Genomic DNA, 24,027 nt, shown 5'->3' with positions numbered 1-24,027 from the left:
TTGAATTCCCGTACTTATGCACTTGATCTACAACCACGCCGACGATGGATACTTACCTATAGCGTTATCATACGAGTCTGGAAATCCCTTTACATAAATCTACTGTAGCAAGATAAAGCATCGAAAACACACAGTGAGTAAATTATCTACACAGAATTTCCTTGCATTCCAATTCAGCTTTCTACAACCAGAATGAATGACAGACTGTAGGCATGAGAATGGGTCTATCTAACGTTAGTAAGTAGGGTTTTAGAACCATATTTACATTGTGTTATTTTCATGTTTTTGTGATTGCACACCTTTTTCCAAGCAAATGGACTAGAGAAAGGTGTAAAATAATTTTGTGTCAGCCAACTGGGTAACTTGTGTTGACTGGAAAGGTGACCTGTGTGTCTGGCATTAGTAGTGGACCATATAGGTAGGTTAATTTAACAAATTCCTTTATGGTGCGTGTTCTATGTGACTTGTTATCCTCAAACGGTTGGGATAGGTGTGTTGGGTGTTACCTCCATGCAGAACATTAGGTGGGTGTCAAATGAATGGGGTGTTTTCGGGAAGGAAGCGGACTAGGCTAGGCCTAACGTTACTTCTCAATGTCCCGGTTGGTATATTTGCACGCGTGTTTCTGTGTAAGGCAAGGGCTGAAGTTCTGCTCCCTAGAAGGGAGCCTGCTGGCTACGTCCTCAATAGTGGTGAGACTGGATACCAACATGTGTTTTCTTAACTTTATCAGGAACCTTTGATGTTTTAACTCGTCGGGAAGTGCCAGAGTGATTCCGAGCTTTAGCAATTAACGTTAACCATAGCAAAGCTTTATTAAGGCATAATGTAGCCTACACACAGACAAGTTGCAACAGTGTATTTCTATGGATGTTATTTAGAATTAATTTATGGCAGAATCTTTCCTAAATTGGATTTGCACTCTCGGTTGTTTTAACAACAGTAAATATTTGTACTTTCTTTAGTGGGTCTGGGACGATAACAGTATCACGGTACTTGTTAATATCGTGGGGAGGGGGGAAACGAAGCAGATGTAACTTTTTTTTTTAGCAACACAGCCCTAATGGTGGAAAGAAAACATAAATCATTATGTTGTCATCCAGAGTCACGTTTCTTTTATTTTTCAAGATATAGAATAACATATTTTACTTATAGTAGCTTTTCAAAGGAAGAAAGAGTTTGGTATGCTTGTTTTCATTTTTGGCATGAACAAATATTGCGATACTGGTATCGTTCTGGCCCAATTGATTAGTAATGAATTTTTGGAGCTGCAGTAGTATCCTTTTCACACACATTTCTGGTCTGTCTGTCCTAAATCCTGTCAGATTAAAGCCTGTAGCAGATGTCCGTATTATTACAATAACTGTCGCACACACACTGTTAGGGCCTTGAATAACTACACACACACAGAGTAAAATGTTGTCTTTGGGGTAACCCAACCAGATTTCACAATATCAACATGTAACTAACAATCTGGGTTAGTACAGTTATTACCTTGCTTGTTTTGACCTTCTGGCCTATGAGCTCAGACTTAATTAAAAAAGACCTGACTTCAAACTCTGTGCTCTGCTCCACTTGACATAGTAGGAATGTGACAGAGTAGGCTATTAGAAAAAGTGTGGGTGATTTGTCATTTTGTGGGATTGAATAGGAAATCCCCCACATTGCTGGTGGGGTAATAGTTATGTGAAGATGTTAGTCATATCACTCAGTGGCTGACTGTTAGGCTGGCCTTCTCGCTGACTGAGTCTGGTTGTTGTCAGTGCTGCTGACTCTGTCTGTGTTATCTACCATGTGATGAGATTGCGCTGGCAGCCAAGTAATCCACCAGTCCACTCACCACAGCATTATGCAACTTAATTTTAACTACTAAACTGTCAGATTAAAACACACCATGTTTTAAAAGCCACCCGTAAAACATCCCAACACACTCCAACGCTGCCCTATTCAATACATTTTTAGTGATTCCTATACAACATTCTCAGGCAGGCTGAGGGTAAAGAATAGGTTCCCTAGCTACAGCATGGAGAGAGGAGTGGTCTCGTGGCCCCTCACCCTCCTAAGTTATGAACACTTTGGAATGGGGTCAGTGACTCTGCCCTTGACACTGAGCTGAGGACCGAGGAGATTGTCTGTCTACCGCCCTACTCAGTTTGGAGTTTGAGATTTATTTTTGCATCTCTCTTTTCTTGTATCAGAGGTAAGCCAAACAGAATGTATTATAGTTATGATGACATGCCGAAAAGATGGCTAAAGCTTTGACTGAAGGGCGAATAAGATGGCAACAGTGATAACAAAACACCCACAACTATCTACTGAACAATTAGTCTAGGCATAAAAATCTGTTATGTATTGAAGATTATTTTGTGGGGAATGCAAGAATGCCAAGTCACAGGTACACTGAACAAAAATATAAACGCAACATGCAACAATTTCATAGATTATACTGAGTTACAGTTCATATAAGGACATCAGTCAAATGAAATAGATTCATTCGGCCCTCATCTGTATTTCACTTGACTGGGAATACAGATATGCATCTGTTGGTCACAGATACCTTTAAAAAAAGGTAGGGGTGTTGATCAGAACCAGTCAGTATCTGGTTTGACCACCATTTGCTTCATGCAGCGCAACACATCTCCTTCACATAGAGTTGATCAGGCTGTTGACTGTGGCCTGTGGAATGTTGTCCCACTCCTTTTCAATGACTGTGAAGTTGCTGGACATTGGCGGGAATTGGAACAAGCTGTTGTACACACCGATCCAGAGCATCCCAAACATGCTCAATGGGTGACATGTCTGGTGAGTATGCAGGCCATTTTCAGCTTCCAGGAATTGTGTACAGATGCTTGCGACATGGGGCCGTGCATTATCATGCTGAAACATGAGGTAATGGAGGCAGATGACTGGAAGGACAATGGGCCTAAGGATCTTGTCATGGTATCTCTGTGCATGTCATTTGCAATTGATTAAAATGCAATTTTGTTCATTGTCCTTAGCTTATGCCTGCCCATACCATAACCCCACCGCCACCATGGGGCACTCTGTTCACAATGATGACATCAGCAAACAGCTRACCCACACAACGCCGTACACGTGGTTTGCGGTTGTGAGGCTGGTTGGATGTACTGCCAAATTCTTTAAAACGACATTGGAGGCGGCTCATTAAATTCTTTGGCAACAGCTCTGGTGGACATTTCTACAGTCAGCATGCCAATTGCATGCTCCCTCATCTTGAGACATCTGTGGCATTGTGTTGTGACAAAACTGCACATTTTAGAGTGCAGTTTTATTATCCCCAGCACAAGATGCCCCTGTGTAATAATTATGCTGTATAATCAACTTTTTGATATGCCACACCTGTCGTTTGGATTATCTTGGCAAAGGATAAATGCTCACTAACAGGGATGTAAACAAATTTGTGTACACAATTTGAGAGAAATAAGCTTTTTCGTGAGTTTGGAACATTTCTGCGATCTTTTATTTCAGCTCATGAAACATGGGACAGTTTTTATTCAGTGTAAATACTTAGATTGTTTTTTCAATTAACAGGTGTGCCTTGTTAATTTGTGGAATTTCTTTCCTTAATGCGTTTGAGCCAATTGTGTTATGACAAGGTAGGGTTGGTATACAGAAGATAGCCCCATTTGGTAAAAGACAAAGTCCATATTATCAAATTTATTTATATAGCCCTTCGTACATCAACTGATATCTCAAAGTGCTGTACAGAAACCCAGCCTAAAACCCCAAACAGCAAGCAATGCAGGTGTAGAAGCATATTATGGCAAGAACAGCTCAAATAAGCAATGAAAAACAGTCCATTACTTGAAGGCATGAAGGTCAGTCAATCCGGAAAATGTCAATGACTTTGAAAATGCAGTCGCAAAAACCCATCAAGCGCTATGATGAAACTGGCTCTCACGAGGACCGCCACAGGAAAGAAAGTTACCTCTGCTGCAGAGGTTAAGTTCATTAGACTTACCAGCCTCAGAAATTGCAGCCCAAATAAATGCTTCAGAGTTCAAGTAACAGACACATCTCAACATCAACTGTTCAGAGGAGACTGTGTGAATCAGGCCTTCGTGGTTGAATTGCTGCAAAGAAACCACTACTAAATGACAGCAACAAGAGACTTGCTTGGTCCAAGAAACACAATAAATGGACATTAGACCGTTGGAAATCTGTCCTTTTGGTCTGATGAGTCCAAATTTGAGACTTGTTTCCAACCGCCGTGTCTTTGTGAGAATGGATGATCTCCGAGTGAGTGGTTCCCACCGTGAAGCATGGAGGATGAGGTGTGATGGTGTGGGGGTGCTTTGCTGGTGACATTATCAGTGATTAATTTAGAGTTGAAGGCACACTTAACCAGCATGGTGAAGGGCTTAAACCAAGGCCTCATGCCTTTTTTAAAGGGTTAATAAGTTGTTTTATGATAAAGTGTACGGTCTCCTCTCAGGAGACCTCTCTGTGTGTGTGTGTGTGTGAACACCTGTTGTGAGTGTTGTGCCCTTCAGACACTATCAGAAGGTGGAAACCGCCTACTCTCATACTCCTGTCTGGGCCCCACTGTGGCTGTCTGAGGTTCTGAGAATACTACTGGTTTTCTGAGAACACAAGGCTGCCGCAGACCTGATGAAAACAGCCAGCTGCCAGAAGATGCTTAGACTCGTTCACCTTGTTATGACCTTATACTTGCCATGAAAGGTCAAGTTTCGGTCAAACCCACTTCTGAGCTTTTAATTGCTGACAAGATGGGTGCTGCTGTCAGGGGGAGGTTAGATTTATTAAAATGTTGCCAGGGAAAGTCACACAAGGGGAACTGGGGAGGCTATATAAGTTACAGGATGTCTTAGACACTTTGCAGAACCTGGGGAGAGCTATCATATACTGTACTCTGTATCAACTACTGCCTACAATTGTATTACTAAAGGAGAATTGTAATACTTAAACAAAGAGTATGTTTCCTTTCTACTACATATATGTATGTTTGATCATTAGATAGACATGATCGTGTGTTGAAGAAATTGACCAACAATGGCTACCGCAGCATTCTCCAGCGATACGCCTTCCCGTTTCGTTTGCGGTTAGCGGGCATTATCATTTGTTTTTCAACAGGACAATGACCCAACACACCTCCAGGCTGTGTAAGGGCTATTTGACCAAGAAGGAGTGCTGCATCAGATGACCTGGCCTCCACAATTACCTGACCTCAACCCAATTGAGATGGTTAGGGATGAGTTGGACTGCAGAGTGAAGGAAAAGCAGCCAAAAAGTGCTCAGTATATGTGGGAACTCCTTCAAGACTGTTGGAAAAGCATTCCAGGTGAAGCTGGTCGTTTTTTCCCCACATCAATCTACACACAATACCCCATAATGACAAACCCAAAATATTTTTACCCAAAAAATTGATTTTACATAAGTGTTCAGACCCTAAACTCAGTGCTTTGTTGAAGCACATTTGGCAGCGATTACAGCCTTGAATCTTCTTGTGCCAAGCTGAGGCGTCATACCCATCTCTATTTGGGCAGTTTCTCCCATTTGTTCTCTGCAGATCCTCTCGGGCTCTGTCAGGTTGGATGGGGAGTGTCACTGCACAGCTATTTTCAGGTCTCTCCAGAGATGTTTGATCAGGTTCAAGTACGGGCTCTGGCTGGGCCACTCAAGGGCATTCAGAGACTTGTCCGGAAGCCACTCCTGCGTTGTCTTGGCTGTGTGCTTAGTGTCATTGTCCTGTTGGAAGGTGAACCTTCGCCCAACTCTTTGTGCTTTGCTACATTCATCTCACTCTCTCCTGAGTTGTCTCCCAGTCCTTGCCGCTGAAAAACATCCCCACAGCATGATGCTGCCACCAAGGACTTCACCATAGGGATGGTGCCAGGATTCCTCCAGACTTGACGCTTGGCAGTCAGGCCAAAGAGTTAAATCTTGGTTTCATCAGACCAGAGAATCTTGTTTCTCATGGTCTGAGAGTCTTTTAGGTGCCTTTTGGCAAACTCCCGAGTGGGCTGAGGAGTGGCTTCCGTCTGGCCACTCTACCATAAAGGCCTGCTTGGTGGAGTGCTGCAGAGATGGTTGTCCTTCTGGAAGGTTCTCCCATCTCCACAGAGGAACTCTGAAGCTCTGTCAGAGTGACCATCGGGTTCTTGGTCACCTCCCTGACGAAGACCCTTCCCGCCCGACCGAGTTTGGCTGGGCAGCCAGCTCTAGGAAAAGTCTTGGTACTTCCAAGCTAATTCCATTTAAGGCCACTGTGTTCTTGGGGACCTTCAATTCTGCAGAATTTTTTTGGTACCCTTCCCCAGATCTGTTGCCTCGACACAATACTGTCTACGGACAATTCCTTCGACCTCATGGCTTGGTTTTGCTCAGACATGCACTGTCAACTGTGGGTCCTTTATATAGACAGGTGTGTGCCTTTCCAAATAATGTCCAATTCATTGAATTTACCACAGGTGGACTCCAAGTTGTAGAAGCATCTCAAGGATGATCAATGGAAACAGGATGCACCTGAGCTCAATTTCAAGTATCATAGCAAAGGGTCTTTAATATTTATGTTTATTTATTTGTAATAAATTTGCCAAAAAGTTATTACAACCCTGTTTTTTTTTTTTGTCGTTATGGGGTTTTGTGTGTAGATTGAGGGGAAATAAATATTTAATCCGTTTTAGAATTAAGCTGTAACTTAACAATGTGGAAGAAGTCAAGGGATTGGAATACTTTCTGAATGTAGTGTGTGCATGCACACTACCATTCAAAAGTTTGGGGTCACTTAGAAATGTCCTTGTTTTTGAAAGAGAAGCACTTTTTTTGGGGTCCATTTAAACAAGGTTGGGGATGTCCGGCCTCCGGGCCATTTTTTAATATTTATATATATAAAAAAACTTATTTTTTTTGATGTTCGGACGGTTATTGTGGTGGCCACAGCCATTTTGCTGGTCAACTACCATAATCCAATATTCAATGACTGTCACAGCTGTTGTGTGTGTGTGTGTGTTCCACAGCAGTTAGAGTTAGGGCCTGCTTGGGCATGCTGATGTGTAATGTGAGCACGTCAGACTGGTTTACAGTCTGTCCTGTGGAATGTGTGTGTGTGTGTGTGTGAGCCCTGAGGCCAGGCTTATCTGGTGTGGGAACTGGGCTGGACTGGTACTGCTTTAATAGTAAACCTGCACCCCATATCCCTTTTCACTCTCAACTAAAACAAGAATGCAGAACATGGATTGTTATGGAGAATCTGATAGAGCAGTAGCAGTCAGCCATACAGTAGCTGTTCATAAGCTGGTATTCTCCCGCTATAACAATCATAGACTCACTCTATTTAATCCTCTCCGACACCTACCTTGCGGCTAGCGCAGGTGGAACAGGAGCAGTTGTCGGGTACGCTCAACTACACTTGGGTTCCCATGGTGATACATTACCATAGCCACTGGGTACACTTTGGAAGTTGTTATTGATGGTCAGTAGTTGTTCTGCTGAGCTTGTTGCCCTGGCAGTGGTGTCGGTTTCAACGCAGCAGAGGATGCAGGAGAGACGAGGTAACTTGACGGTCTGTCTGCAGGGGGTTCAGCTTTAGGAGGCGGTGTGGGATCATTGGGATGTTCGTCGCTGGAGTTCTGCAGATGACATACTCGGGGAGAGGCAAGACAGATTTCTCTGATCGGACTGGTCTCGCTGTGCTCTGTTTTAATGGGCCCCTGAGATGGAGGACATTATTTGGTGGAATAAAATGTTATTAACTGGACGTTTTTAAATCATGACATAAATATTACACTATTTTAGTGTTGATGTTCTTTACCATACACACAGCTAGCTAGTGGGATTTTTGAGTGGAAGGCCAGTGCGATTCTCACTGTGCTGTGTCAGGAAAATGAGTAGTTTKATAATTCTACCCACAGAGCCCTGTCCATAGCACCCCACCCTACACATCGGTTGGCCATAAATAAGCAACACGTGCATGTTTTGGACTGTAGAAGAGAAGTACTGTAAAGTCTGGGCCTTGCTTACAGGAAGCCATAAAGCTGCTGATATGAATGGACTTGGATATATCAACTCACACAGGGCTGGGTGCATAGCCTAGTCATTTCCATGTATTCCCAGTAGGACTGCTGCTGTAACACAGGCCAACCAGGCTTAAACCTATTTGGGAAAGTGGGCAGCATTTTCACGTTCGGATGAAAAGCGTGTCCAGAGTAAACTTCCTGCTACTCAGGCCCAGAAGCTAATATATGCATATATATTATTAGATTTGGATWAAAAAAAACACTCTGAAGTTTCTAAAACTGTTTGAATGATGTCTGAGTATAACAGAACTCATATGGCAGGTGAAAACCTGAGAAATCCAACCAGGAAGTGGGAAATCTGAGGTTTGTAGTTTTTCAACTCATTGCCTTTCTAATATACAGTGTCTATGGGGTCATATTGCACTTCCCAAGGCTTCCACTAGATGTCAACAGTCTGTAGAACCTTGTTTGAGGCTTCTACTGTGAAGGAGGGGGGAATGAGAGCTGTTTCAACCAGATGTCTGGCAGAGTGCCATGAGCTGGTCACGCGCATGGCCGTGAGAGCGACATGCATTTCTAAAGACAAAGGAATTTTCCGGTTGAAACATTATTGAAGATTTATGTTGAAAACATCAAAAGATTGATTCTATACATCGTTTGACATGTTTCCATGAGCTGTAATATAACTTTTTGAACTTTTCATCTGAACTTTCGCCTTGACTTGCCCACGCCTCGTGAGTTTGGAAGGTATTTGGACATAAATTATGGACTTTATCGAACAAAACAAACATTTATTGTGGAACTGGGATTCCTGGGAGTGCGTTCTGATGATCATCAAAGGTAAGTGAATATTTATAATGCTATTTCTGACTTCTGTTGACTCCAACATGGCGGGTACCTGTGTATGGCTTGTTTTTGTGTCTGAGCGCCGTACTCAGATTATTGCATGGTGTGCTTTTTCTGTAAAGTTTTTTTGAAATCTGACACAGCGGTTGCATTAAGGAGAACTATATCTTTAATTCTGTAAATAACAGTTGTATCTTTTAATCAAAGTTTATGAGTATTTCTGTAAATTGATGTGGCTCTCTGAAAATTCGCCGGATGTTTGAGGCACAACATTACTGACCATAACGCGCCAATGTAAACAGATTTTGGGATATAAATATGAACTTTAGTGAACAAAACATAAATGTATTGCGTAACATTGAGTGCCATCTGAAGATCTTCAAAGGTTAGTGATTAATTTTATCTCTATTTCTGCTTTTTGTGACTCCTCTCTTTGGCTGGAAAATGGCTGTATGTGTTTTTGTGACTAGGCGCTGACCTAACATAATCATATGGTGTGCTTTCGCTGTAAAGCCTTTTTGAAATCAGACACGATGGGTAGATTAACAAGAAGTTAAGCTTTAATTTGGTGTATTGCACTTGTGAATGTGTGATAGTTGCATATTTCTAAAATATTTTTGAATTTCGCGCTCTACCTTTTCAGCATGTTGTCAAGGAACCCCTAGCCGTAAGAAGTATTAATGACGGGATATATCCTCAGCCACACCGGCACGTGATTTTCTTGTCTTTCACCCAGCTTTCTCTTTGAGGTATATCACTTTGTGTCTAACAGACCAGAGGTGTTTTTCATCTGGAATAACCTCTGGGGAAAGTGAAAATCCATAGAACGGGTAAAAGATTATTTGTTCATGGGTTTGTTAGGGACAAATTATTTTATGGTGGTTAAAAATTATGCTTTAAATTGTTTGACAGTTTACTGGAATCCTTCACTGGGACCATTCCTTTGCTAATCTGTAACAGGTAAAGGAAAATGTGTCTAGGCTAAGCCTTTAAATGGGAAGAAAGTGTAAGGGATCTCACGTGACTGAGGAAGAGGCCCTGCCTGGCTGCTTCCTGCCTCCAGAGTGGCTCTTCCTGATTCAAGGCAAAGGGTGGAGTGAGCGCAGGAGGAGGAGTATTTCAGTGAGGGAGTGAACCAGCCTCTACAGGTTTGTGTTCAGTCAGAACTCCGCATACACACACTCACTCAGGACCCAGATGCATGCTCTACATTCTCATAGTCAGCTTTCACTCTAGAGTGCTTGATTCTCCAGTGTTCTGGTCCAGATCTTTGCGACTCAGCTGAGGATTCCGCTCGTGAACACACACAAGTAAGTAAACTAGGATTATCTGGACGAGCTGACCAAACAGCCGGAGTGTTTAGACGTGGTTTGTGTTTGTTTGCTTCTACACCAGGGTGCTTGGTTGTTATTTTAGGTAACCAAACTGACTCAAGGGAAATAACTTTTGTACTCCAGAATGTAAATGATATTCATATCAACCTGAAGCACATTACATTTGTAACTAGATGCATATAATTTGTAAGTTTTCAGTATACAGTTGAAGTCGAAGTTTACATACACTTAGGTTGGAGTCATTAACTCATTTTTCAACCACTCCACAAATTTCTTGTTAACGAACTATAGTTTTGGCAAGTCAGTTAGGACGTCTACTTTGTGCATGACACGAGTACTTTTTCCAACAATTGTTTACAGACAGATTATTTCACTTATAATTCACTGTATCACAATTCCAGTGGGTCAGAAGTTTACATACACTAAGTTGACTGTGCCTTTTAAACGGCTTGGAAAATTCCTGAAAATGATGTCATGGCTTTAGAAGATTCTGATAGGCTAATTGACATCATTTGAGTCAATTGGAGGTGCACCTGTGGATGTATTTCAAGGCCTGGGCCTAAAACTCAGTGACTCTGCTTGATGTCATGGGGAAATCAAAAGATATCAGCCAAGACCTCAGAAAAAAAATTGTAGACCTCAACAAGTCTGGTTCATCCTTGGGAGCAATTTCCAAACACCTGAAGGTACCACGTTCATTAGTGCAGAAAATAGTACGCAAGTGTACACACCATGGGACCACACAGCCGTCATACCGCTCAAGAAGGAGACGCGTTCTGTCTCCTAGAGATGAACGTACTTTGGTGCGGAAAGTGCGAATCAATCACAGAACAACAGCAAAGGACCTTGTGAAGATGCTGGAGGAAACGGGTAGAAAAGTATCTATATCCACAGTAAAAAGAGTCCTATCTCCCGGGTGGCGCAGTGGTCTAGGGCACTGCATCGCAGTGCTAGCTGCACCACCAGAGTCTCTGGGTTCGCGCTCTGTCGCAGCCGACCGCGACCGGGAGGTCCGTGGGGCGACGCACAATTGGGCTAGCGTCGTCCGGGTTAAGGAGGGTTTGGCCGGTAGGGATATCCTTGTCTCATCGCGCTCCAGCGACTCCTGTGGCGGGCCGGGCGCAGTGCGCGCTAACCAAGGGGGCCAGGTGCACGGTGTTTCCTCCGACACATTGGTGCGGCTGGCTTCCGGGTTGGAGGCGCGCTGTGTTAAGAAGCAGTGCGGCTTGGTTGGGTTGTGCTTCGGAGGACGCGTGGCTTTCGACCTTCGTCTCTCCCGAGCCCGTACGGGAGTTGTAGCGATGAGACAAGATAGTAATTACTAGCGATAGGATACCACGAAAAGGGGATACATTTTTTATATATTTTTTAAAGAGTCCTATATCGACATAATCTGAAAGGCCGCTCAGCAAGGAAAAAGCCACTGCTCCAAAACCGCCATAAAAAAGCCAGACTACGGTTTGCAACTGCACATGGGGACAAAGATCGTACTTTTTGGAGAAATGTCCGCTTGTCTGATGAAACAAAAATAGAACTGTTTGGCTATAATGACCATCGTTATGTTTGGAGGAAAAAGGGGGAGGCTTGCAAGCCGAAGAACACCCTCCTAACCGTGAAGCACGGGGGTGGGAGCATCATGTTGTGGGGGTGCTTTGCAGCAGGAGGGACTGGTGCACTTCAAAATAGATGGCATCATGAGAATGAAAATTATGTAGATGTATTGAAGCAACATCTCAAGACATCAGTCAGGAAGTTAAAGCTTGGTTGCAAATGGGTCAATGACCCCAAGCATACTTCCAAAGTTGTGGCAAAATGGCTTAAGGACGACAACAGTCAAGCTATTGGAGTCTTAATCACAAAGCCCTGACCTCAATCCCATAAATGTGTGGGCAGAACTGAAAAGGCGTGTGCGAGCAAGGAGGCCTACAAACCTGACTCGGTTACACCAACTCTGTCAGGCGCAATGGGCCAAAATTCACCCAATTTATTGTGGGAAGCTTGTGGGAGGCTACCTGAAACGTTTGACCCAAGTTAAACAATTTACAGCCAATGCTACCAAATACTAATTGAGTATATGTATACTTCTGACCCCACTGGGAATGTGATGCTGAAATAAATCATTCTCTCCTATTATTCTGACATTTCACATTATTAAAATAAAGTGGTGATCTTAACTGACCTCAGACAGGGAATTTTTAGTAGGATTAAATGTCAGGAATTGTGAAACTGAGTTTAAATGTATTTGGATAAGGTGTATGTAAACTTCCGACTTCAACTGTAGTGAAAACCAAGCGTATGGAGACTTCTATCCATCAAGACACAGCAGCTGTCCATCCTCTCTGGCTCCTGTGGTCTCATGGTTGCTTGATTTTTCCTAACCTAAATACTGGCCTTGATTATAAAAATTGGCAGCTCTGCTTCCAAGACAATCATCTCTGGCCCTAATTGGGTGAAAGTATGTGTGGAAGAATAAGAGTAAACACATTCTTGCCAACAATGCATTTGAGAATGAGCATGTTGAAAACCATGATGATGTTGGGATAATGTCGCTTTAAGTCAGAATCACATGTTGGCTGGTGAATGTTTTGTCTCTGCTGTCAGCCTGTGTGTATAGGCTAGTGTATAGAGGCCATATCTCCTCTGGCCTTCAGCTAAAGCAAACAGAAAATCCCCACTCTCTCAGGGGCACTTTGAGCTTTCTGCCTGCATACGGCAAAACAACCCTGGATTCCAGGGGTTAATCATTGGATGACTGCGAAGCGTGTGTGTATCTGTGGGAAAGTGGGGTTCTCTGCCAAAGCCAACACTGAGGCACCACTGACGACGACAGCCCGGCCACACTCTTCCCCAGCATCACGTCTCTGTGATTACTGGCTGGCTGGCTAGGGACATGTCTATGTGATTGCGCCCGCGCCTGCATTTTGGAATGCATTCATTGCTGAGGGGGGATTTGTACTCCCTATCTCTTTCCCCTTAGGCTGAGCTACCACAGTAAAGGCCACGGCTGTGTTGTCTATACTGTGTTGTCTATACTGTGTTATCTAACATTAAGATTAGTCATGATGAGGAGTGACGCAGGGTCGTAAGGTTGCTCAGCAGGGGACTGAACACGGAGCCCTAGGGTTTTCAGAGAAACATGAATGCTTGTGAACATTTATAACAGAGAGATGACAATTGAGATTGAGTTGGAACACTTTGATTTGTTAGGGTAACTTAGGGCTATATGGAACACTGTCTAATCCTCTGTCAACATGACTGATGAGTGTTTTTCCTCGTAGGCCTACTTTTTCTCTTGGTTCAGAATTGTCTTTGAACCCCTTTCTCTTTTTTCCGAGTGGGCTAATGTGGACAAATTACAGATGTCTTTGTATGTTTGCGCTACAGAGCTTAGCTCCCCTAGGGAGCGCTGTACCACCTGCTGTTTCATTACCTCATTTAGCCTAGGCCACACACGGTTATACACTGCACACTGCTCAGGTTAGCGAGAGATGGGTCAGTGTGTATTTGTGTGAAGGATGTATTTTGTGTGTGCATGTTTGCGTGCGACGTCTGTCTGTGTGAGGGGGGTGGGGAGCAGTAGACTAGACGGTCAGTTGGGCTCTCCAGTGTATGTAATTGTGAATGGGATTTTGTATCCTGAAGCCATAGACAGACAGTGATGGGTTAGAGGGGGAGCTATGCTCTAATGACTAGCTCTAATCTGACTCTCTGACTTTGTCCTCCTGGGAGTGTGATTGTTAGGGCGGGCGGGGGTGTTGGCAGGCACAGAACATCTGTACTTGTACCCTAACGGACACTCTAGTATGGGGTTTCTCGCCATCCATCTCAGCCCAATCTGCATTAGTCTAACTTTAATGCAGTTCAGCATGTGTGTGGAGGATATAGACATTGACCCTATGCCATAAGGTTAGAGGTTTTAGATACCGTGAGATTTGCTGATACTGTGGAGTTGCAGCAGCAGTCCTCTCCTGGGAAAACTTATCTTCTTTACTCCAGTTAAACCTCTTAAATCACCCCCTGGAGACAGTGGTTGATAACCTCTGAACTGTTGGGTGACCATAAATCTGGAGTACAGTTGGTGGTGGGGTTAGTGGGGACAATCAGGCTCTGTGCTATCCATTGGGTTGCCAATGGTTGTTTTTAGTAGAGCTATCTTGGTTTTGGTCTTTTTACATGTTTTATTGTTGCTGTGAGTGAGGTTATCAAGTCTGACATTTTATACATTTCCTTGCTCTGTAGTCGGCCTGTTAGATTAGTGGAAAAGGCCTATACATACATAGCTCCGCAGAGTGAGGTGAGTTCACAGCCCTGCAGTGTCCTCTAGCCTCTCAGTCCAGCAGGACAGACAGTCACACCATCTCACTGTGTTTGTTTGTATATCCATCTCGGTCACGTTTCCTGTTGTGAAATGCGTCACTGCTTCCTTCTATATGTGTGATGTAGCCTACCTGAGAAACCACGGCCAATGGCAGCTTCGCTTCCCCCTCTTTCTGTGGTGACTCTTCTGTAGAAGGTGGCACCCCTGTTGTTGTCCTTCACTCTGAGGTCAATGTCCAGCAGGCCAAGGCTACTGGGGGAAACCAACTGACTCCTGATTGGCCGGCTCGCTTGGCTCCTGACTTGAAACTGCTTTCCAAGACTACTGTCTGCCACTTTAACCCTTTTCAATAGCACCACTGCCTGACGGAGGCCCTTTTATTTTGAAGCATATGAATTGTAAGGCTGTATTCTTCAGGAATTCCTCTGTAAACATAACTCTGTTCAGTCCTGCCCTCTTCCTCACTGTCTCTTAAACCAACCCCCTGCTCTCTGTCTCTGTCACGTGATGGATATTATGGGAGAAGCAAATTGCTTCCAGTCACATAATTCCCCTGTAATTACCCCTCATGGCTCTCTTGCCATGTACTCTGTGGGCTGCTTTTTCCTTTCAGCCAGAGCCTACTGGGTTGGCGCTGACCACAGATGGATGGAGCACCTGTGGCTTCATGTGATTTTCTCATAAGGCATAGCATTCTCCACTAATCATCAGCTGGATGAAAAACTGTACACCCAACGAAACAGAGGTAGAATATTGCTGTTAGCCTGGTTAGGGAGAGCACAGCTATTTCCATTCTCCATGTCTGTGGTCGTTCCAACCACAGTGAGTGATGTAGTTGAATGTTCAGCCAGGCAGGCAGCATGTCCAAGGGCTGTCTCAGCCAGCCAGCATGCCATGCAATTGGAGGCGTTTTTGTTTCTGACAGGAGGTATTCCTGGCCCTTTCTCCCCCCCCCTGTACAGTTGCTCAGGACCTCTTGTTATTAGATCAGTTCACACCTCAGCCTGGGGCAGGAACTAGTTAAAGTTGAATTTATTTGCACCAAAGAAAACAAGTGATAAACAATACAGATTTTTTTTAACAGTATGACATTGACTTTTACACAACCAAACCCAAAATACATTGTTAGGTTATGGACCTGCACTGTGTTGGTGCTTTTTCAATGAGACTGCTTTAGTTCTGCTGGCTACCCAAACGAGTGGCTCACATACTCCCTTAAAACACCGTCGCTTGAAAAATGAGAAGAAAATGGCAATAGTACTGTTTGTCCATTTTGAGACGCTGTAGCCAGGACACTWKCTTAAAATAGTCACAATTAATCTAAGKACTCAAGAAGTCTGTCACTAATTGGCTTTTTTGCCAAGGAGATCTTAGTCGTGCAATTTTACAACTAAGATGTTTGGTGCAGGATTTCTCAATTAAAATTTTTACATGAAAACTAGTCGTCTCTCGTTGAAGGACAACAAAGACTTTATTGAAGAATCCCTACTGTTGACCAATCAGACAAAGGGTCGTAGACTTCGGCTGCCTAACTTTGGCTTGCCTTGTGTGCCCGAACAGCTGACGACAACCCTGTCCGAAGCCCAAAACGAACAAACACGTCATAATATATGCACAAACTCTTCCGAACTGATTCTGGGAAGCATGAGGAACGCCTTTATCCCCACACCAGGGCGTCGCTAGTGTTTTATGTCAATGTTAGCACTAGTGTTATTGTGTTTCCATCAGGAGTGTTACACTAAAGACTTGTGGCGACCAGAATCAACAACCTCTGCATCATTCAAGACTTTTTCTTTGTGACGGGTTTTAAAACTTTAGCCGTATTATGTAGATGCCAGCTTTGAAGTACCCAGGGCCTTGCCTGGGCTCCAAGTTAGAGCAGGTCTGCTGGAGCCATGGCCCAGTGAGACACGGGTGCTGGCCTGTGATGGAAACAAAAGTCTGAGKCTTTTGGGTAAAACACTGGGGTAAATCTTCACTTTGTAAATGCGGCAACAACCGTGGATCTACCTTTGAATGACAATTGCTGGTGCTTCAGGAGGCGATGGGTAGGTTGTGTTTAGACACCTTCCTTGTTAATACACAGCATTTGGGATTCATAGCCGTATCACTGGCTGGGGGCACAGATAACAAAGCGAGGGGATGGAGAGTGGATTTCAGGATTATGCCATCTGTTAGGGTGGGTTTTATATGGGTGGTAGGCAGTGGCACCGTCCAGGAAGAAAATGATTACCCTCTCTTATCACCAGGAATAGGAGAGGTTTATGATAATTACCAGAACAACAATTTYTTTGTGTGATTACATCCAGTATGTGTAACCATACAATAATGGTAACCAGGCTTGTGGTAGTTAATTGGGCAGTTGATTTAGGTCAGGGGGGTTACTGAGTCTCTTGTCTGAATGAAAATATGGGTTCTGGAAAGGGTACTCTCTGAGATTTGTCTAGCCTTTGACCAGCAGCTGCTGTGTTGGAGTGTTTGACAGTGTCCTGCCCTCATGTGTATGTCAGTGGCTCTGTAGGGCTGCAGCCTCGCCTGCATGTTTGAAGAGCTGTACTGTAACTGTGGATGTGAATGATGACTGGGTCGGGGTCTAGCACAGACACCAGAGAGCCTGCCAGCCTCCTCACCCCTCTGCCTGAGCAACTGTGCCAGCTATTAACAGACCTGCCTCTTCGAGACAGCTGTGTGTGAGGAGAGATTGAACTGCACAAGGCAATGCAACCTTGTTTTATGTGCCACTGTCATGATTACAGTCACATCCTTCCTGTTATTTKTTTTTTGTTCTCTCCGTGCTCCCTACGGCTCACTTGTTATACAGACCCTTTGAGTCTTTGCACACTGTACTGTACACTAACCTTTCCATTCCTATGTTCATATCTATCCATTCCCCTAAGTTTTGGTAGCTGACTGGTAGACTCAGGGTCATACTATATTTTACATTATTTTATAGCAGGATGAGGCATTTCCTACTAGTATTCTATGCTCTATTTCGGTGGAGATTTCTCCTTTGGTTTGTCAGAGGATGGAAGGAGCAGTGTGCGTTGTTACAGTAGTACGTGCTGCTGCCTGTCGGTCCTGCTTTCTCTCTGATGCTGCTGGAGAGGGGGGACATGGGCTCTGGGAGACAGCAAGGCTATTAAAAGATGAATAAAAAATGTACTGAGGAATATGATCGTGGTGATGATGATGATGATGAGGGGAAAGAGATGAGCCCAGCCCGCAGTAACACTCAGTGTGATGTAATCCGGGGCTTTGATGGTGTAACTGTAATGAAAAAAAATTACATTCGGAATTGCTTTTCAATTCCTCTGAAACTGGGGATCAAGAAAGGAGACGACAGAATTGGTGGACGAGAGCAGCTGTAATCGGCTGTGAGGATAGACATGGGAACAACAAGGGAGCAATTCTCTTCTTTCTCCACATGTATTTAAGAGTACTTAAAAAGTCCAATCTTTACCAGGAAGATGTGATGCTCCTGAGATTGAGGCTTGGAGTGGATATAAAACATGATCAGCTGATGTCTTTACCTTCTCATATTTCTTCACATACTTTCTCACTGTATGGCTATAGTGTTGAACAAAGAGCAGAACAAGTGGAGCAGTTGAGGATGTTGAAATAAGACTCTGATGCAACTCGATGTAAAATATTGCAGCTTTTTTTCCCACATCTCTCCCCCTTTTTTCTTCTCCCTTTCAAATAATTTAATTTGAATGAAAATTCAGTTTGTTTTGTTGTCAGTGGGGGAGGGGTGCAATTGGTCAGAGTCCTTTGACTAAAGCCAATAGCAGCGTAGCTTCCAACCTCCACCCCTCCCTGCCCTGCTGAGATTCCCAGTCTGGCCTGTGATTGGCTGCATTGGGACCCAGCAGCCGGAGGCAGTGAGTGTGTTTAGGGGAGGAGTCYGATGGCGTATTAAAGCCGGCCGGTCTGCTGTCCTTTTGCTTAAGAGTGCTCCCGTGTGCGTTTTGTTAATGTGGAGCAGTAACGTTACAGGGCGATTCTCCTGTTAGTCTGACACAGTCTTCCTCTCTCTCTCCTCTCCAGGAGCCCTGCTGGAGCTTCACTCCAGGATCCCTGAGAATCTGTGGAGCTGCCAGTTGATCTGTTGCTTTTCCGGGACGGACAGAAGGATCAGGAGTTTGAGTTGRTCTGTCAGTTTGCCTGTGTGATCTAGTTACCAACCAGCGGCCGCTAGGCTAGGCTAACCCCAGGACCTGCCCCCCGTTGGGTCATTGAGCCGGACTGATGTGGAATGTGAACCATGGTGACCCTGTCCCACAATTAGCCTTTCAGTGAAGAGGACAGATAGACGACGTGAAGAAAAGGAGAAGTAAGAGCAGCAGCAGTAGCAGATAAACCGGTAAGAAAGTTAATTGGGCCTTGTGTGGGAGGGAGGGGGGGATAAAAGGGGCCATGCAAAACACCTATTTTCTCTGGTTTAAGACAGTTGTGAGCACGAAAAGGATGTTGACCATTACTGTCTCACACTCTTTACCTTTCTCTCTGCTTTTCTTTCAGACCCCAGAATGCCTGTAGAGACCCTCCGGCCCTCAGACGGGTGCCTGGTGGGGGTCCCCTTCACTTCAGCCATGCCTTTCCGCATCCTCAACAAGGGACCCGACTACTTCCGGCGGCCCGCGGAGCCTGGAGCCCGTAAGCTGAGTGCGGTGGAGCGTCTGGAGGCGGACAAGGCCAAGTATGTGAAGAGCCAGCAGGTGGTGCTCACCAGGCAGGAGCCTGTCAAACCACCCATCATCCGCAAGCCTCTGCTGTCCCCGGGCATGATGCTGCAGTGTCGGATCAACGCCCCCCCGGCCCGCAAGGTCCCGCGGCYGCCGGCCGACTCAGAGAACGGAGGAGGGACAGGAGGGGTAGGGTGGCGGAGGGGACCCCCTCTTAACCTGGATATCCTCAACAACCTCATCAACGTGTGTGATGGACCCCTGCACTGCTCCCCGTCTCCCGTCCCTTCCTCGCCCTCCGCCTCCTCTCCTTCATCAGGGGGGAACAGCATGGGGAATAGACTCTTAGTTGACCAGGAGAGGAGCAACAGAGTCCTGAACGACTTTAAACATGTTAATAACTGCAACACATCCTCCTCTTCCACCTCTCCCTTTAACAACAACAGCCAGGCCTCCCCTGCCGAGCCCAGCCGCRGGCCACCTCCTGTCCCAGCACGGGGCATCAGGGTGGGGGTGCCAGTGCCCTACAGCACTCCAAACTCAGTGACGGTGCGCAGGGTGGATGTTAGGCCCCAGGCTGAGGTGAGGAAGCCCCTGAGGACCCAGCTCCGGCCTCCGATCAAGCCCAGACAGACTGCCCAGCCACAGGTAGCCCAGCCACAGGCCCCACCACCACCTCCACAGCAGCCCCAGACTCAACCTCTGTCCCCCACCCCCATGCAGGCTCTCCCCTCTTCCCCACCCTACCTGCCTCCCAGCCCCATGGTGTTTGGGGCCGGCATGATGCCCCCAGCCTCTCCTGCTTTCACCCGCCTGTCCTCAGCCAGCTCCAGGGGGTCTCGGCCCGGCTCGGCCCGGAAACACCCCTCCCTACACCGCTCCAAGTCTGACCTGAGCGACCGGTACTCACGAGCCACAGCCGACCTGGAGCGCTTCTTCAACTACTGTGGGCTGCACCCAGAGGAGGTAGAGGGCATGGGGGGAGTGGAGCGCTTCGCCAGGGCCAGCTCAGACATTGTGTCTGTGTCCAAGATGCGCAGTGTCAGCACCCCCAGCTCTGAGTGTGAGCAGGCACGGGAACAGGGGGAGGACGAGGAGGGTCCTGCCCAACCCGGGGAGCGTGTCCCCTACGGAATCTCTGTCATCGAGAGGAACGCTCGCGTCATCAAGTGGCTATACGGGATCCGCCAGGCGCGGGACTCCAATACTGTGTCCAATGTTTAGAGGAAAGAGACAGGACAGGGAGGCTCTGGAATGATACCCAGGCCTGCCCCACATTGTGTTTTTTATTTTTATTTATTGATAAATCCCACAGACCATTGAGGGGTCTTTGGTATATATTGTTTTTTGTTTCAAGGAGGACATTGTTATTCTGTTGCCTTACGTAATTTTTTTGAATATACCTTTTTGGGGGGGGGTCATTATTTTTGAACCATCAATCTTTCAAAGTTGGAGAGCACATGAATTCATCTGGGCTGCAGGTCAGGACTGCTTCCCTAGAAGAGCAGGACCAGCAATCACACTTCTCAAACAAACATTGAAAGCAATCATGTCAGGGATAGAAATGACTGAATGCTGAGGATGATGTTGATGGGAGTAGACCAGTGATGCTGTGGTCCCTGCTGTCTGTCAGTCTGTCACACAGGTACTAAGGAGGCTGTGTAGAGGGTCCCAGAGCCCAGTTGTGTCTGCACTGGGGTTGGAGCTAGTCTGATGATGCAAGAATAGGCTGCGTGTGTGTGTGTGTGTGTGTGTGTGTGTGAAGAGCAAGTAAGACTTAGAACCACATTGATACTGTGAAACATGAAACCTTCCATAAAATGTATTTTTATTTTATTTTTTACCTTAGCTCTAAGACTGTTCATTAATACCGTTGATGTTGCTTTCCAGCATGCAAGTGAAAGTCAATATATTTGTGGGTCATCTCAACAAAGCACAATCACCTGTACTCACAAATACACAGTGAAAACAGACGTGTTCAGGTCTGCGACGGAGTAACGTCTGTAGCTGTGTACTGCATTGTCGCCTTCTGTATTGCAGGTGAACATGGTCTCTAATCAAGCATTGGTGCAGTTTCTGTTTATTCAGTGAAGAAGTATGTCTGGGTGCGGATGAGAGTCTTAAGTGTAGGGGTGCTGTCTGGGTGAGGAAGGTCACTGCTCAATGGATTGGGGATCAGGATGGAGTAGGAAAGAGGGAATTCTGTGAAAGTAAACAGAAGGTGTRTTCGGTTCTGCGTGTCCTCGACAGCCTGCAGAGAAGATGGTCTAATATGTCTTTTAAAAATGCAATTTGAAGTTGTTACAAAACTATTGTAATCGTACTATTCAACAACTGGTGCATAGCATTCAAGCTTTGTACAAAAGTGCAATCTGATTGTATCTATGTGAACATACACACAGACAAACTCACACACATGCACACAAAATCCAGGCACCAGCCACCCGCACAACAGTAGTGTGAATGTTGTGTGTAACTGAATTCTGAACTATGTGTAATGATAATATGCACTCTGCAGGGTTGGAGTCAATTCCATTTCAAATTCCAGAAATGACGAATTGAAATGGAATTGACCCCAGCCCTGGCACTCTGCTCTGTGTGAAGGGAAAAGAGGGGAGGCTGTTTATTTATGTGATTTCCTGTTCCTTTGAGGAGACTGATGGAGGGCTCAGTGGTGAGATGATGTGTGGGTCTAGGACTGAGCAGTCTGTTGATGTGCTTTTGAGGTCAGCAGTGAGGTCAGCAMTGAGGTCAGCAGTGTCTGGCTGCCCAAAGAAGAGTCAAGCTACAACTTGCAACATGGTGTCTTTCTTAACATGTCAATAAAGAATAAAGTTTTAGGAAAAAAATATTTCCCTGGTCAGTGATTATGCTTTCAATGCCTACCAAAATATTCAATGGTGTTGAATGTCTTAAGGTCGTTGTGACGGCATATGGACATAGACTCTGTTTTTTAGAGACTACAGGTCAGCTTTGCCGAGTTCTGAGATTTTCAATGTGATGCGGGTCCAGAGGAACACCCACAGCTGTTTCTAAATCTCCTTTTTGCATGAATTGACAGCAGCACTCCCATGTCCCTTTTGACAAGTTTTTTATTTATTTTGTTTTTCTATAGTCTCTCATCCATTATTTAGAAAGAAAAACTGTTTATTGAGTACATCGTGCTACAGTTCTATTTTCTTCCTGATATGGCACAGGTCCAGAAGAGTGTTGGTGCTGTTTGGGCCCGATCCCGCCGTAGAACATTTTGCCTTTGTTACGCTCGCCATTCCTACGCACTTCTCATTAGTTGCTGTTTAGACCTACCTTATGCAGGTGCGTAATGACCTTTGTCGACGTGGTTCCCTTGCGCGTGCTGAATAAATATAATTCAACTGTTAAACTGTCCCACTTGCTGTGTTTTCAGTACATTTATCTTAAGCCATTCCTTTTAAACATGGTGTACCTTTTTTAGTTCGACTTTTGTCGACACACTCAATAGAATATATTTCGAGAACAGGTTCAGAATATTAGGGATCAATGAAAGAAAGCCATGTAAATACAGACATTCATCTTCGTTTCAGCACCAATTAGTACTTTTACAAATATTCTGATCTAGTAGATTTATTAGGGTTAGGAAAGTATTTATGAATCATAAACGGGTTAGGAGAGCTTTCACGCACAAAAGAAAAGGGTTTGATTCGTTCTGAAAAATGCCGCATTGTTCTTCAACCCATGGTAATGTTGGAAGATTAGTGTACATATAATTGTAATAGGGAGACTAGTGTACAGTAGTAGGCTATAGCCTTGTCTATTGCCTGCACTAACCATGGAACTTTGACACAGCAAAATATTGCGCCGTGCGTTGGCTTCAAACTGTTATGGCTTGGTCTGCGCTCCGCTCCAAAATGATTTAATTAGCCTACATGTCTTTTTATATTATCAACTATTACTAATGATCCTCAGAAACAACCACATGGCTGAGACGGGATTTAAACAGAAGAACAAAATAAATGATATGATTATGTAGGCTGTACCAACTGAAGGGAACTAACAGTAAATTGGCAGTTGAGTGTGTGGTTATTAGGCCTACTGACAATGGATAATATTTAACATGATAGAAACAGAGGAAGTCTGGGTAGCCTATAATTAAGTCATTCGAGAGGGCCCATCCTTCCAAGTTAAGACCGTACAATTTAAATTATGCATAATGGCACAGCATTTTCATAAACTTTATTGTGGGAAAGTTGATATGCTTCAGTTTGCTGCCATATGACTGGTTTCACATTTGTCTCCAGAGATCAGAAGGTAAAATAGATCTAAATTGTCATTTATTTTTTATCCAAATGCATTACTCATTTACATAGCTCTTATCAATAACTCGTATCAATTTGTAAATTACAGTGCACGGAGAATGGTGTTATTTCTATCTGAAAAATAAATTAGATTTTTTTCATAGTTTCCTCGAGCGTAAAGGTGGTAGAATTATTAGGGCATTAAGTCAAGGTCAGAATACGGCATAAGCTATTCTCATGCTTAAAACTTCTACTTGGTCACAATCCCGGATCCGGGAGCATCCTCATCAGTAAAAAAGCTGACTAGCATAGCCTAGCATAGCGCCACAAGTAAATACTAGCTTATAAATATCATGAAATCACAAGTCCAAGCCACCAAATGAAAGATACACATCTTGTGAATCCAGCCATCATTTCCGATTTTTAAAATGTTTTACAGCGAAAACACTATGTATTTCTATTAGCTAACCACGATAGCAAAAGACTCAACTGCATATTTTCACAATTTTTTTACCGCATAGGAAGCTATCACAAATTCGACCAAATAAAGATATAATTAGTCACTAACCA

General features: G+C 44.6%; 1 protein-coding gene across 2 annotated transcripts; it reads left to right on the top strand.

The window, feature by feature from the left end:
• On the top strand, positions 1 to 22,034 carry LOC111966422 (protein FAM110A). 2 transcript variants are annotated; one of them, XM_023991036.2, is made up of 3 exons: positions 1 to 133; positions 18,546 to 18,861; positions 19,020 to 22,034. In XM_023991036.2, the coding sequence occupies exon 3, from the start codon at positions 19,028 to 19,030 to the stop codon at positions 20,405 to 20,407; it is 1,380 nt and encodes a 459-aa protein (XP_023846804.1). In that variant the 5' UTR covers positions 1 to 133; positions 18,546 to 18,861; positions 19,020 to 19,027; the 3' UTR covers positions 20,408 to 22,034. The 2 variants fall into 2 exon arrangements, with proteins under 2 accessions (XP_023846804.1, XP_023846805.1); XM_023991037.1 differs by lacking the exon at positions 1 to 133 and adding an exon at positions 9,999 to 10,156.
• Positions 22,035 to 24,027: the final 1,993 nt, after the last annotated feature.

The sequence above is a fragment of the Salvelinus sp. IW2-2015 genome, linkage group LG7 (genome assembly GCF_002910315.2).
Source record: "Salvelinus sp. IW2-2015 linkage group LG7, ASM291031v2, whole genome shotgun sequence".
Classification (NCBI taxonomy): domain Eukaryota; kingdom Metazoa; phylum Chordata; class Actinopteri; order Salmoniformes; family Salmonidae; genus Salvelinus; species Salvelinus sp. IW2-2015.
This window is presented reverse-complemented; position numbering and strand designations above follow the sequence as displayed.